This window comes from Trachinotus anak, unplaced genomic scaffold (assembly GCF_046630095.1).
Source record: "Trachinotus anak isolate AG129_WGS33_773 ecotype Australia unplaced genomic scaffold, CSIRO_AGI_Tana_v1 ptg000015l, whole genome shotgun sequence".
NCBI lineage: Eukaryota > Metazoa > Chordata > Actinopteri > Carangiformes > Carangidae > Trachinotus > Trachinotus anak.
In genome coordinates, this window is record NW_027273866.1 from 10,852,713 (window position 1) to 10,865,716 (window position 13,004).

The 13,004-nt window shown below is 40.8% G+C and overlaps 1 protein-coding gene across 1 annotated transcript; it reads left to right on the forward strand.

The window, feature by feature from the left end:
* The first annotated feature begins 4,927 nt into the window (after positions 1–4,927).
* cldn11a (claudin 11a) lies at positions 4,928–9,283 on the forward strand. Its single transcript, XM_071498621.1, has 3 exons — positions 4,928–5,383; positions 5,626–5,790; positions 7,775–9,283. Exons 1-3 carry the CDS (start codon positions 5,158–5,160, stop codon positions 8,038–8,040), a joined length of 657 nt encoding a protein of 218 aa, XP_071354722.1. The 5' UTR covers positions 4,928–5,157; the 3' UTR covers positions 8,041–9,283.
* Positions 9,284–13,004: the final 3,721 nt, after the last annotated feature.

The window sequence follows — 13,004 nt, forward strand, 5'->3', positions numbered from 1 at the left end:
TTGTCAGTACAGAGAGCGAGAGTTTTCATTAGCACAGCCACTAACACCGTGTCAGCCACTGCCAGTTACGAGCAAACAAACAGCATAAACAAATAACTATGCTAATCATTCTGATACATCTTCTAGTCGCTGATTTTAGTGCACAACAATCTCCTCACTCCTCAAAAAAAACTTCAAAGTCTGGCTCTGACTGAGGCTCAAACCTGTGGTTGAGTCTCTCCAATGTTTCCTTGTCCGCACAACCTGGTGCAAGCAGCCATGATGGTTGGGGCACAAGGCCTGATCCAGATTTCTCAATGACAAAGTAAGCGCAGATGTGCTTTCAGCCCCAATTTCCCATTTTTTTATGTGTTCACGTTAAACAAAATAAAACAAAATGTGTTCATGTTAAACAAAAATATTAATCATAGCAGAGTATTACAACACCATGTTTTGTATTTTCTTTTTCTGTCTTTTCTTCTTCTGTCCTGTTATTTCCACCCAGGCTGTTCCCAATTAAGCCTCCACGAGAGGCACCTGGCCAGTGAAGGTTTAAAAGCCCTGGTGCCAACATCAGGAGCCAGAGGTTTAGCGCGGAGGCTGCTGTTTCTGCTGCCTCTCAGCCTGGGCTTTATTTCTTTTTGGTTGGTGTGTCTGTACTTTGTTTTCTATAGTCTTGATTTTGGTGTTCTGGTTATTTGTGTTAAATAAACGCTGTGTTTGTTTGTTTTGTTTTTTTATTGTTTTAGAAGTGTCTTGTTGGTCTGATGTGGGCCACTGGTGGCATGTTGTGCACCCCTCAGGGCCACCCCAGGGTGGGCCGTAACACAGAGTATTTTTTAGAGTTTAAAACATGTCTAAATAGGAACTTTAAGTTCCTGTGCAAAAGTTCACATAGGAAATCAACCAGGAAGTGCATCATGTATGACAAACAGATGGTAGGCAGCTCAGATAGCAACATTATGACAGGAAGTGATGTGAACGATGGATATGCATATTGTAAGAGAGAAGAAGATTTAAGTGTAATCCATCTTAATCGCGTCTATGCCAAATCCAGACAAGAGATGCATGTTAACACCAGGCATGGAGCCACGGATATAAAATAATTTTCACCAGTATCACTAAGAAGCAACTTAAATTTGGTGGGAGCTCTGAGTTAAAGTGCATTTGCAAGAAAAGGATTTTGTGACAATGCCTCACATTCAAATCCGGAAATGTCAGCAAAAACTACACCAAAACTCCCCTAACAGACCTCTGCTTTGCTCAACAGAACTTCAGCATAATTTATTGAATATTGCTTTGTGAACTCTGCTGTTAAGCTACAGCCAGACCCACAAAAGCCCAACAGAGGCCAGCGTCTGCGGAAAGAAAGAATCAGAACCTGCAAGTTGAATTGATTTTCCTGTTTCAAATTACAGGATCCAGAGGGCATGTAAGGAAAGAGCAGTTACAGCTACATGTGAAGCGGTTTATTTCCCAAATAAGAGACCACGAAGTTAACTTTGCAGTCCTGATGGTGTTGTGTGTATTTCGGAGTTAAGTGATGAACAGATCAGAAACCTCATCAGTTCCAGTCACGTCACTATTGGAGTGTAGCATAAACTGATCCTCCCTCTCCTCGGCTTCTGCCTCCTGTTAATCACAGAATGTGACTTGACAACTGTTTGAAAAAGTACCCATCATTCCCCTAGGCCAGGATGACTCATCCAGTATGGCTGCCACTCCATCACAGTGGGCTGGCCTGAACAGGTTCCCTTCCTTCTCCAATCACTCCATCATTTCTCCTCTTCACTTCCCTGCTCATGACTCATTCTCCTCGACTGTGCCCCCACCTCTGAACTGGACCACTAGTCTCGCTCTGCCCAGACAAAGAGTGTTTCATTGCTCTTCATCTCTTTCAACTGCCTGACTGACAGCTCTGACAGCGTGATGGGGGGGAGTTACTCTGCCATGGTTTCCATCTCCCTCCTGTGTTTTAAACTTTCCTGCGTGTTCTGATGGCCCATTCACCCTCCCTCCCCACACACACACATACACATGGTCTACATGCGCTACTACCCCTTCATTCCCTCCCCAGGAGGGCTAAAACCCCATCATCCCTCTATGTCAGTGTCGCTGTTGCAGTCTTCACTCCATTAGCATAATATTGCCATTCCCTTGCCACCTCACTCCTCCTGTATCGGATAAACTGCTCCTGGAATCATAGTGGGATATGCCCCGTTCACTCTAACTCCACTTCTTCTTCTTGGACTATTTTCACTCTCACGCACTCACACTAATTCACTATCTATCTATCTATCTATCTATCTATCTATGCAGACAACTCTATTAGTGATGAGTGAGAGTTGGTGAGGAAAGAGAGAGAGAGATATATATGAATGAGGTACAGAGTAATGGTGGGAGAAATGAAGTGTAACACTGTCTGTTTACATGGGTGGCTGGCTCAAACCACTTACCCCAATGATCTATAATGTGTTTGTATCTCACCACTTCGACCCCAGATGTGACACACACGTGTCTATGGGGACAATGCTCTTTTTTTCAATTAGTTTTTTTCTACTTTGTTGACACCAGACCACACATGCAGCCTAACTGCCATCTGCATCGACAACAAAAAGACACACAATGCAGTACTCATCCATGCTGGAGTGTGAGCAGGGTTATGGGTATGTGCTGGAGGGCTGACCAGAGCAGTGTCAGGAATTTGTAGATTGTTTGTTGGAGCTTTGTAGTTGCCTAAACTCCAGCAAGTGCCTGCAGCTCAACATCTAAGCAACTGCCTTTAGTAAAACTCATCTTCACTCAAAAAAAAAAAAAAAGTGTATAGCATAAATGTTGATTTTAAACAACTTGTAGTCTCTTTTAAAACAAAGCAAAAGCTACACTAAATGACCTGAATTTGTAATACCTCCTGTCATGGATCCACAGGAAAAGCAATAGGTGATTACCTTCAGAGGAAGGCTGCAGGAAACACTGAGCTTGTATTAACCAGATACAGAGCCATTACCATAAAACTGCAGGTTGCGGCTTTTATTTTCCAGCAGCTTTTTCACCTGCTGATACACTGTAGTCCCTTTCTTTCCTTACTTTTTTCTAATCAGTGCAGCTGGTGGAAAAAAAAGCATTACATTTTGATAAGTAAGGTAAGATACTACCGTGGGGATGCACCTCTCAAGTGAAAAACTGCAGACACTCCAAGCAAATTACAATTTCAAAAATCCCAATAGATATCTTGAGGTTTCTTGAGATCCTATTCTCTTATAAAATTGTTTCTGGCCACAAAACAAAACAGGTCATACTTCATCAAATCAAAAACCTTGCTTAGCTTTGGATATGACCACAACACACAAGAGCAATGTGCAAAACATGAGAGGAAGTGGGCCAAACGTGCCATTACAGACAGTGACCTTGTGTGACTCTCTGAAGCGTCTCAGTATGTCTCTGTCTTCCTCTTAGACTGATTGCTGTGCAGCTGCCATGTCACTGGGCTGATGTGAGTGATGGAGGACTTACTTAACTCCATCCACCAAAGGACAGGAAGAAGGAAACATTATGTCGAACACCACCTGAATGTCAACTGTAGTCCGGTGCTGTGCTACATCACCCTCTGTTGGTGATTTGCAGTACAGTGCGCTGGTTCCAAAGTGTGGGGGGCCTCCAGCAATGTGCAAGTAACAGTTGCTCACTGGCTGCCTCAATGCAAATGTGCAAAAACATCATTTTTCTTCAGCAAGTGTAACTACTGCAAAGAGTTTTAAGCTGTTTAATTAGTGATGACACTCTGGAGCATTTGCCATATGGTAAGACAGGAAAGTAAACAAAAACAGGACTGTGGTATTCATTAAAGGTAATTTACAGTTGTGGTGCAAAGTGCAGTGTGGCTGATTAATTGCTTGGACAGTAACCATGTGCAAAATACAGCAGAATCAGTAATTCTGTATGGGTGGGTGTGTATTTGTCTTTCTATGGTTGTGAGGACACGTTTTGGTTTGAACATCATTGTGAGGACATTTTGGCATTGTGAGGACATTTTGGGGCTGTGAGGACATTTTGACTGGACCTCATAACTTCAAACTGCAAAATGAAGCCAACAACAAGTGTTAAATGACCACTTTAGGTTGGCTCCAAAGGTGATTCGATTCCAATAGACTCTCATGTTAAAGTGCCCAACGTAACAGCAGAAACAAACACGTTTACAACCTGGTACAAAAAACAGTTTCTATCGCTAATTTCCTCCTAAACGACAACTGAACAGGGATGAATTTTTATATAAGTCCCCTGTTTTCATCTTATTAAGGCGTTTACTCATCTTATTATGAGTAAAGTCATGCATAATTGAGGGAATGCTGCTTTGAGTGAGCATATGCTCACCATGAACCGGCATACACCGATGTCTCAGCTGCACAAACGCCCCACCTCTTTGTCCATTTTTGGATTAGCCTGGAGTCAGTTACTGCCAAGATGGTGGCGGTGGAGCAGCCCGCTCTTCAGAAACCTGTCAGCGACGCCATGGGGGCTACAGCCATCTTTATTCACAGTCGTCTATGGTTAAGACTTGGTTTTAGTGTTAGGGTTAAAGTAAAGGTTGGGATTAGGCATTTATTAAAATGTACAATATTAAGTAATACTTGATCTCAGGGGTCCAAATGAGGTGTCTTGTTGCACATGTATGGCATTTACTGCACCCTCTTCCGACTGTGACCAGTAGATGGCAGCAGATCTCTTGTTACATTTTCTCAGCTCTGAGTTCAGGCAAAGACCTGTAATTGATGCAAGATAGGGGCCGTGCGCTCTAACTTTTTGGAGAGACAAAACATGTGGGGGATTTTTTTGTTTTTTTAATTTTTTGTCCATATAACCTAAGTATCTCATTGGCTGGACGTTTGGAGTAGTTTCTCCCCCCGTACTGAATTTCCCCCTATAAAACCTATGATGATGTGAAAGCTTCATTCTTTTGAAGTGCGCAACAGAGGCCAATTGATGGAATTACTGAGCTGGAAGGGAAAAGTAAACTTTAACACTGGATTAACTTGTATTGTGGAATATCAGTTCTAACTTTAGAGTTCAGGCTGTGTTATTCCACATTTTGGCTAATTTTGACATCATTCTACACCGATTTTTAATCTTTCTAACGGTTTTTGAACTCGGGACGAGTGATCTTTACGCACAGTTTGCGCCATGGCGAACTCTTGTCTCCAACTGAGCGGGTTTCTCGTCAGCTGCCTCGGCTGGCTGGGCATCGTGATCGCGACAGTCACCAACGACTGGGTGAATATGTGTAAATACGGTTTGAACACCTGCAAGAAGATGGATGAGCTGGAAGCCAAGGGACCTTGGGCGGACTGTGTCATCTCCACAGGACTATACCACTGTGTGAGCCTCACTCAGATCCTGGACCTGCCAGGTAGAAACTGTACTGTGTACATACATGCAACAGCATAGTGGTTTTAAACAGGATAGGTATAAATTTGAATTTACTGTTTCCTCACTTGATGTTCTGCAGTTAGTCGCAGCGAGTTAGTTCCAACATTTCTCCTCTAGAATAAAATCTAGAATTTGACTATTTCTGATTTATCCACTGAAGTTATTCTGTTTCTTTGCTTTTTTTGTACTACCATGTTTCATACAGTGTATGTGTTTCTATAGCCTATATCCAGACGACTCGTGCCCTGATGATCACAGGTTCAATCCTGGGTCTCCCAGCAGTGGGAATGCTCCTCATGTCCATGCCCTGCATCAACCTTGGAAACGAACCACAGAGCTCCAAGAACAAACGCACCATCCTGGGAGGAGTGCTCATATTCATAGTTGGTAAGAGGCTCAGCTTTATTTCATCCGCATTTAAACAATTTAGTGGACAACGCCTGACTATCATGGCCAGTCAAAATGTGAATCATAGCAGGTCAAATTGTTTTGCACTCACATGCACACACAAGATCCCGTCCAACCTTCCTGACACTGGCCTGTTGTAACCCCACCCCAAATGCTTACAAGCTGCTGAGAGAAGAGGATGTTGAATATGACTGTCTTCCTCCCCAGGGTGCACACATATGCACACGCTCACACACACTTATATCTTCCTGTTTCATTGAACCCTTCCCCCCCCAGATCCCATCACATTCCTCTCCTCCACCTACTCACCTCCACACCCTGCCTTTGTCCTGAACCACATGGAAACTCACTCCCTCAATTGCCCAGTTTACAGTGCTTAAAAATATTTGATTGGCGCTGCAGCATTTTCCAACGCCCGTGTCCCTCAAATGAAACTTTCACCCGTGTCAGTGTTTGACCTTTCACTCTCCACAGTGAAGCTATTTCAGATGTGCGAAGCCTTGTAATTTTGCGTACATATGAAATAGCTAAAGCCCTTACTGACTTAAAAGATCTTCTATTTAATCCTGCAAAACTCTTCTATATCACGGAGGATTATTTGTGTGTGTTCTTGTTTACAAAATAGCACAGCAAAATTCAATTTCACTCACCATACTGCCTTTCACTGCCTCCATACTGGCAGCAAAAAGCATCCAAGCAACAATTAGCTTGAGTCCAACTTTATATTTGTTGAAATTGTCCTGTGAAGCACCAGTTAGGAAGATTTCAGTTCAGTTTTTATCCATTCTGGTGCAGCATATTCAAAATGACTTCAAAATCTTGTTCTGTGTTAGGCTCTGATGCATACTGGCAAAAATCCAACATATACTACAGTACATGTGTCCCTGTCAATATTTGTACAGGTCTTGGGGGAGGCTTAGCCCTTCTTCTGTAGTTCAAGGCAGAGCTTATATAAGACCATTTAGTCTTACTGCTGAATAATATTATTCTACCCACTCTTTCTTTCAGTCTGTCATTCCCCTGTGTCTTGCTTGAAGATTATAAAAATATCATAAAACTGTAACGTCCTGATTTTCGAAATGCTTCCTCCAGCATTAATATAAAATACACATATCATAAGTAAGCACGAGAATATCAAAATGAGGTACAAAGACTCTTGATGGTTTTTAAGCATCAAAAAGTTACTGACAATCTGAAGATGAAGTGTTTAAACTTGAGGTTACATGGTGTATACATGGAGTTTCCCATGTGTATCTGTGCTGTGTACTCATGCCAGCAAATAATTATTTATCTAGCCTAGCCTCGGTCATGCTCATTCAGAGTTTGTACCTTCAGCTGTGCCATTTTGCATCCCAAGTTTAGTTACACTTTGTCTGGAATTCTGCCTCTTCACCAACAGCCTGTGACGATGCCACAGCATTCATATGTGTAAAGGAGGCTTTTGTTTGCACTATTTTGCATCCCATGTGCTGCATGTGGTGACGCAAGATGAATTATGTGTATTTATTCTATACAGAAGTGCCATTTTGCATTCCCAGTATAATTATACTTTTTTGCATGTGTTTATCGGCCACCCTCATTTACTCCATTTTGCATCCCTACTTTTATTCTGTAATTTGCCATTCTAAGATAGCAAGATTTAACATTATTGTATCCAGTACCACCATTTTGCATTCCCAATTTAATTACTTTCAATATGCTGATTTTTTACTGTAACTAGTACATGTTTATAGGTTGCTTTCATTTATACCATTTTGCATCCCCAGTTTCATTATGTAGATTGTATTTAAATGCCAACCTTGTTGGGTGATAATAAATATGAACTCCTTATATTCAGCTGCACCATTTTGCTGTCTCAATTTAATTACAGTTTTTATCTAAGTAACTTTTTTTGTCTGTGTTGCCTCCAGTTGCACAATTTTGTATCCCCAGTCTAACAGTTTTTCCATCTCTTTCTCCTCAGCATTGTGTGGTATGGTATCCACAATCTGGTTTCCCATCGGGGCCTACCAGACTCGTGGCCTCATGTCCTTTGGCTTCTCCCTCTACTCTGGTTGGGTAGGCACTATTTTCTCTCTGCTTGGTGGGTCCATCCTCACCTGTTGCTCATCAGAGTCCTCCTCCTCCCGCTCCTACCAGGACAACAACCGCTTCTACTACTCCAAACAGGGAGGAGGCAACCCGGCGCCTGCCACCTCCACCAATCACGCCAAGAGCGCCCACGTCTGAGCTGGGAGAGATTCTGAATCCCAACGTGGATGTGTAGGGGACTGAGCTTGTATATATAGAGACATATACACTAGAGAACACAAACACACATATCACGTTCAGCACAATAACAACTACATGCAAAGCTATACTGGAAGAGAAGGAGACACATTCACACACTCATTCATGTTGGTTTATGTGAAGGAAAATTCTTGAATGAGCACAAAAGCATACATAAAAGAGACATTCACACACACAAACACTCAGAGACTGTTTTTGTTGGACCTCTTTTTTCGTCAGTGGATTGTTTTTGTATTGCAGAGCTCATCTTCCAGCCTCCTCATGTTGGGTGTGGACTCATCATGCTGTTACATAATTGTACAAGCTCCTGAGTAACTGCCTGCACAGCTGCCTGACGGTCTAATCACCTGAGGCCCTGTGGACTGAAATATTGATCTCCTATATTACTTCTATTTTTCTATCGTGCGCCTAGAGATGAAATCATATGAATGACTTTGTTGATAAATATTTTTTCAGTCATATAATATCATGATCTGTTATTTTGATAAGCGCAGGGTATGACAGTACTATGTTTGCAATTGACATTGTTTATGTACATTGATTTTCTTTCTTGAGTGATAGACTGTATTGTTTTTTTTTTTCTGAGCCTCTGCAGGAAGACAGTAGGATGATGGGAACAAATTTCACAGGAGAGCTTTAGCCAGCAGTTTTACAGCCTTAGTATGTGCACTGACTTGGCAAAAAAAACTTATTAGAGAGTACAAAAATGTCATCTTTATCCATTACTCTGTCATCTAATAGTGGTATTTAATAATCTAAAGTTAGCTTACACATTTCTCTTGGACTAACTTGTTTCTCTTTTAAGTTTCCATAACAACTGAGTGACAAAAAAGCAGCTTATCCTATTAACTGTGGAATCTTAAATTTCCATTAAACATCTAAGTCAAACTTCCTCACATAGAGTAGCTCTTAAAAAGGTCTGTAGCTAAAAGTATGTTTCTCTAAAAAGAAAAAAAAAATCAGTATTATGTAGATTAGCTTCTCTTGAAGGAATGTGATGACTTGAATGTTCCATATTTCAAATGCGCTCTGAACACAGATGGAACCTGATATTCCCAAGCTGAAGATATCTGATATTTCCAACTCAGATCCATATAGAAGCAGCAGTATCAGCTGGTTATTTATTATTTCACTGATGTGCTATTGTTTGATTTTTGTATAATAAAGAATAAAACAATCAAAACTGCCTTTGGTGTCACACTGACATAATAAGATCTCCTCATCTCACACATTAGGACAAATGCAGCAGACAGAAGGTGTGTGTGTGTGTGTGTGTGTGTGTGTGTGTGTGTTATATATGGTAAGAGCAACCTGTCTGTTACACTTTTTGATGCAGATGGGAAACACAGACAACTGGCAGTTGTTTGTGTAGCATTAGCATCAATGTTGGTGTGAAACTAAGCTGAGAACAGTGAGAAAACATGAATTGTTTCTAATGTATCATATCTGTAGTGTGACTCAGTGACCTTGAGTTAGGTCAGCACAGAAGAGCCTGTCCTTGAGATTCTGAAAGCCAAATACTGTACAGGCCCTCCCCTGCCGACCACACACACACACACACACACACACACACACACGTATTCTCACGCTTCTCTGTCCATATCAAGGTCACTGAGTCACATCACAGATATTACATGATACTTTGGAAACAACATTGTCCTCAGCTTATCTTCAAACACACAAACACACACACAGTCACCTGCCCCAGTTGCATGCTGATCTCCGCTCACTTACTGTCTTTCTACACATCATCCTGTCACTTTATACAATCTGTTTCTGAATTTCCTGGCACGCTTGTGTGTGCAGGTGTGTGTCTGTGTGTGGTCACGTTGGGGTGTGTGTATTCCCTGAAATGTGATGCAGTTCCAGGCATAGAGCCCATCCAGTCCACAGGAGAGCAGTGGGAGGGTAGTGGGCAACCAAGCTGTCCTATATTACTGGAAAGGAACTGGTAGTGTTGTGATATAATCTGTTAAACTAAAAAAAAGCTTACTAAGAAAGAGTTTGAAAAGAGAATCAAATTTTCATTTAATATCCTCTTGGATTTTCTCATATTCCAGCCTCATTACTCTGTGATATTCAATCCTTTCCAGCCATTATTTTATGATTTAAGTATTTGATTTTCTTTTCTCGTGTATCCAGAGTCCATCAACCTGGCTTGTCTGTTCCTACTGTTGCCCAGAATACCATTCAACATGGGATAGCTTGAACAACCTTTTTCCATCTGAATGTGTGTTTCTGTGTAGCTGGAAAGAGCAAAATGAATAAAGCAGCAAGTTTCCCAGTCAAAGGGAGTGAAAGTTAAGTCGTCCTATCAAAACACAGTTGTTTTCTGGTTTATTGTAACTATGCTCTGATGTTTTTCTTTTTTTTTTCTTATATGATTGATTTCTCATTTTGATTGTTTGTTGTTGAGAGGGAAAGACACAGAAACTTATTTTAGATATATTTTAAAGGTCCCATATTTTACACTTCTCTGGTGTTTTGTTTGAATTGTTTATATCCATAAGAAGATATATTTGTAGTGTTAGGTACCAAAAAACTGGCTTGTTCAAAGGCTCAGTTTCTGTATATGGTCTGTGTGTATTTCTCAGTGGACTGAGCCCTTTAATATTTTCACAGTATTAATATAGCACCTACACCTGCTTTATAATCAAAGACAAAGACATGGAAGTCTCATATTATACAATATGGGACCTTTAAATGTCAAATTAACACTATTGTAAGTGTGCAACATCTGTCATAGCAACAGTTTGACACTCTGAGACATGCATTTATCCGCCCTATTGCGAAGAGTATGATGAGAGATGGTTAGCTTACCTGACCGAAAAACACCCACAAACAATGCAACGGTAAAATTACCATAAATAATCTTCTCATCTTACTCTTAGTGAATTCCCTTAACAACAAAAGAACAAATAAATGCAAGGGCCATCACCAGCAGCTTTTGTTGTTTCAGAGTTTCAGGAGGGATTTTCCATTTTTAGCTCATCAGCCCAAAAAGGACCAGAGAGCACTTCTTTTTATAAAAAATAAAATAAAATATGGAAAAATATCTGGGTCGTACTAAGTTCAAACCCAGTTTTTTTTCCCCACACTTACAACCATGCATAATACCAGCGCATAATTTGTATCTGTATGTGTGTGCACATTCATCTCGTGTGTGAATAAATGAGCGAGCCTTTTGTTTTTCTGGTACTTGCAATAAATAACTTTCATTGTTGCATGGAAGCAATATCAACAACTCAGCAAAAAACAGTGCACCCAGGAGCAAAATAACCACACATATGGAAGAAACCATTTAAAAAAAATCAACATAAAAAACAACTACATTATACAGCTTTGTGCCAAAATATACAGAAAAGAAAAGGAATATCTAGTTGTTGCAAGAGAAGCCAATCTCAACAAGTCCGACACACACTGACTGGACACTTGGCCACAGCGAACACTGAGCACAGGAAGAACATGGCACACCTTCTCCGAGACAAAATAAACAAATAGTAGCTGACTTTAAAAGCAATAGTGGCAATATTTCATTATGCTTGTAGTTTAGCCTTTATAGAATTGTATTAAAATAGTTTCTGCATGTTTCTGTAGTACTCTCAGTCCTAAACCTTCTACCGTCCTACTGACGTCTGGAGCAACCTTTTCAGAACCCTTCAAAGGAAAGGATCAAGGCTTATAAATGAGCTTCATCTTTCTCGAGAGGCTACAGTTGGTAAAAATATATTTTTAGCAGTTTCTCCCAGGCCTCCTTGTGATTAAACAAAAACACAGAAAGTGAAGGCTGACTAACTCCACCCAGCTCTTTTGTGCACACCTACCCCAGGAGGGTCTGTGGATCGGAAACAGCTGTAGAAAAATACTTTTCTTTTTTCCCCTCCTCTAATGTTGTACTTTTTCACTGTGTCATCAGTGCTCCGATGTAGTCACTGGAGTCTAGACTAATACTTTCAATCTTTCAATGAAATACTTAGCAACTAGGATTTAAAAAAAAAAACAAAAAACAAAAGACCATTGCACTGTTGACTAAAGTCACCGTGAGAGAAAAAAAAAATCTGTCTTCTTGTGACCAACTGACATTATTAGCTTATTAGCAAGAAAAAAACTTTAGCTCTGTTGTATCTTTAGTGTTCTCTTAGAGGAAACTACAGTCTCCTGTACGTGAAAAGTAAACAGACATTGTGGACTTTGGCTTGCAGAGGTTGTGGTTGATAGAAGGGATTTACAGGAAGTAGGTATACTGTAAGTGGTTGAGGGAAGATGTGAGAGAAGTCGCCCCCACACGCGTGTGTTTGCTACATGTTCTACTCCCGTTCCTAACGGAGCCCTGGTTCCCATACCTGGCCGAGATCACTTAATGAGCTTAGAAATATAGGAGAGAATATGTGAAGAGTTCTTTTTTTAAAAAATAATCTTCTTATAGCTCATAGAATTAATTCATCATCCAACATAATATTGAGCTGTAAAGAATAAGAATGGTTTGGGCTTGAATCTGAATAGAAACGATAGCAGTATTAGTATTTTTCAGTTGTAATACACCTGTTAAATCTTGTCGGAGCTCAGAGACCAGGTATAAGAACTAAGCCTGCGTTTGGTTTGTGTTCTATTATGTCTCGTTGCGATCGGTCACCACATGCAAGTACAACATTTACAGTTTGGACCTTGTGCATGACAGCATGCTATACACATCCACCAGACACAGTCACATTGAGGCGCAGGCGTAGACTGCAAACACACACACACACACACACACACACACACACACACACACACACACACGCTCACGCATACACACACATACATGCACTCATATGCATACACACAGAGCAGATAATATAGAAAGTTGACTGTACAGTTCAGTGTCAGAGGCATTGGAACCGCCTGAATTTGCCGTCCTGTTG

Excerpts from the sequence above, each read along its gene's own strand:
- cldn11a (XM_071498621.1), top strand. The coding sequence starts at position 5,158 with ATGGCGAACTCTTGTCTCCAACTGAGCGGGTTTCTCGTCAGCTGCCTC. Across the intron at positions 5,384-5,625 it reads TCAGATCCTGGACCTGCCAG|CCTATATCCAGACGACTCGT; the intron begins GTAGAAACTGTA and ends GTGTTTCTATAG. Across the intron at positions 5,791-7,774 it reads AGTGCTCATATTCATAGTTG|CATTGTGTGGTATGGTATCC; the intron begins GTAAGAGGCTCA and ends CTTTCTCCTCAG.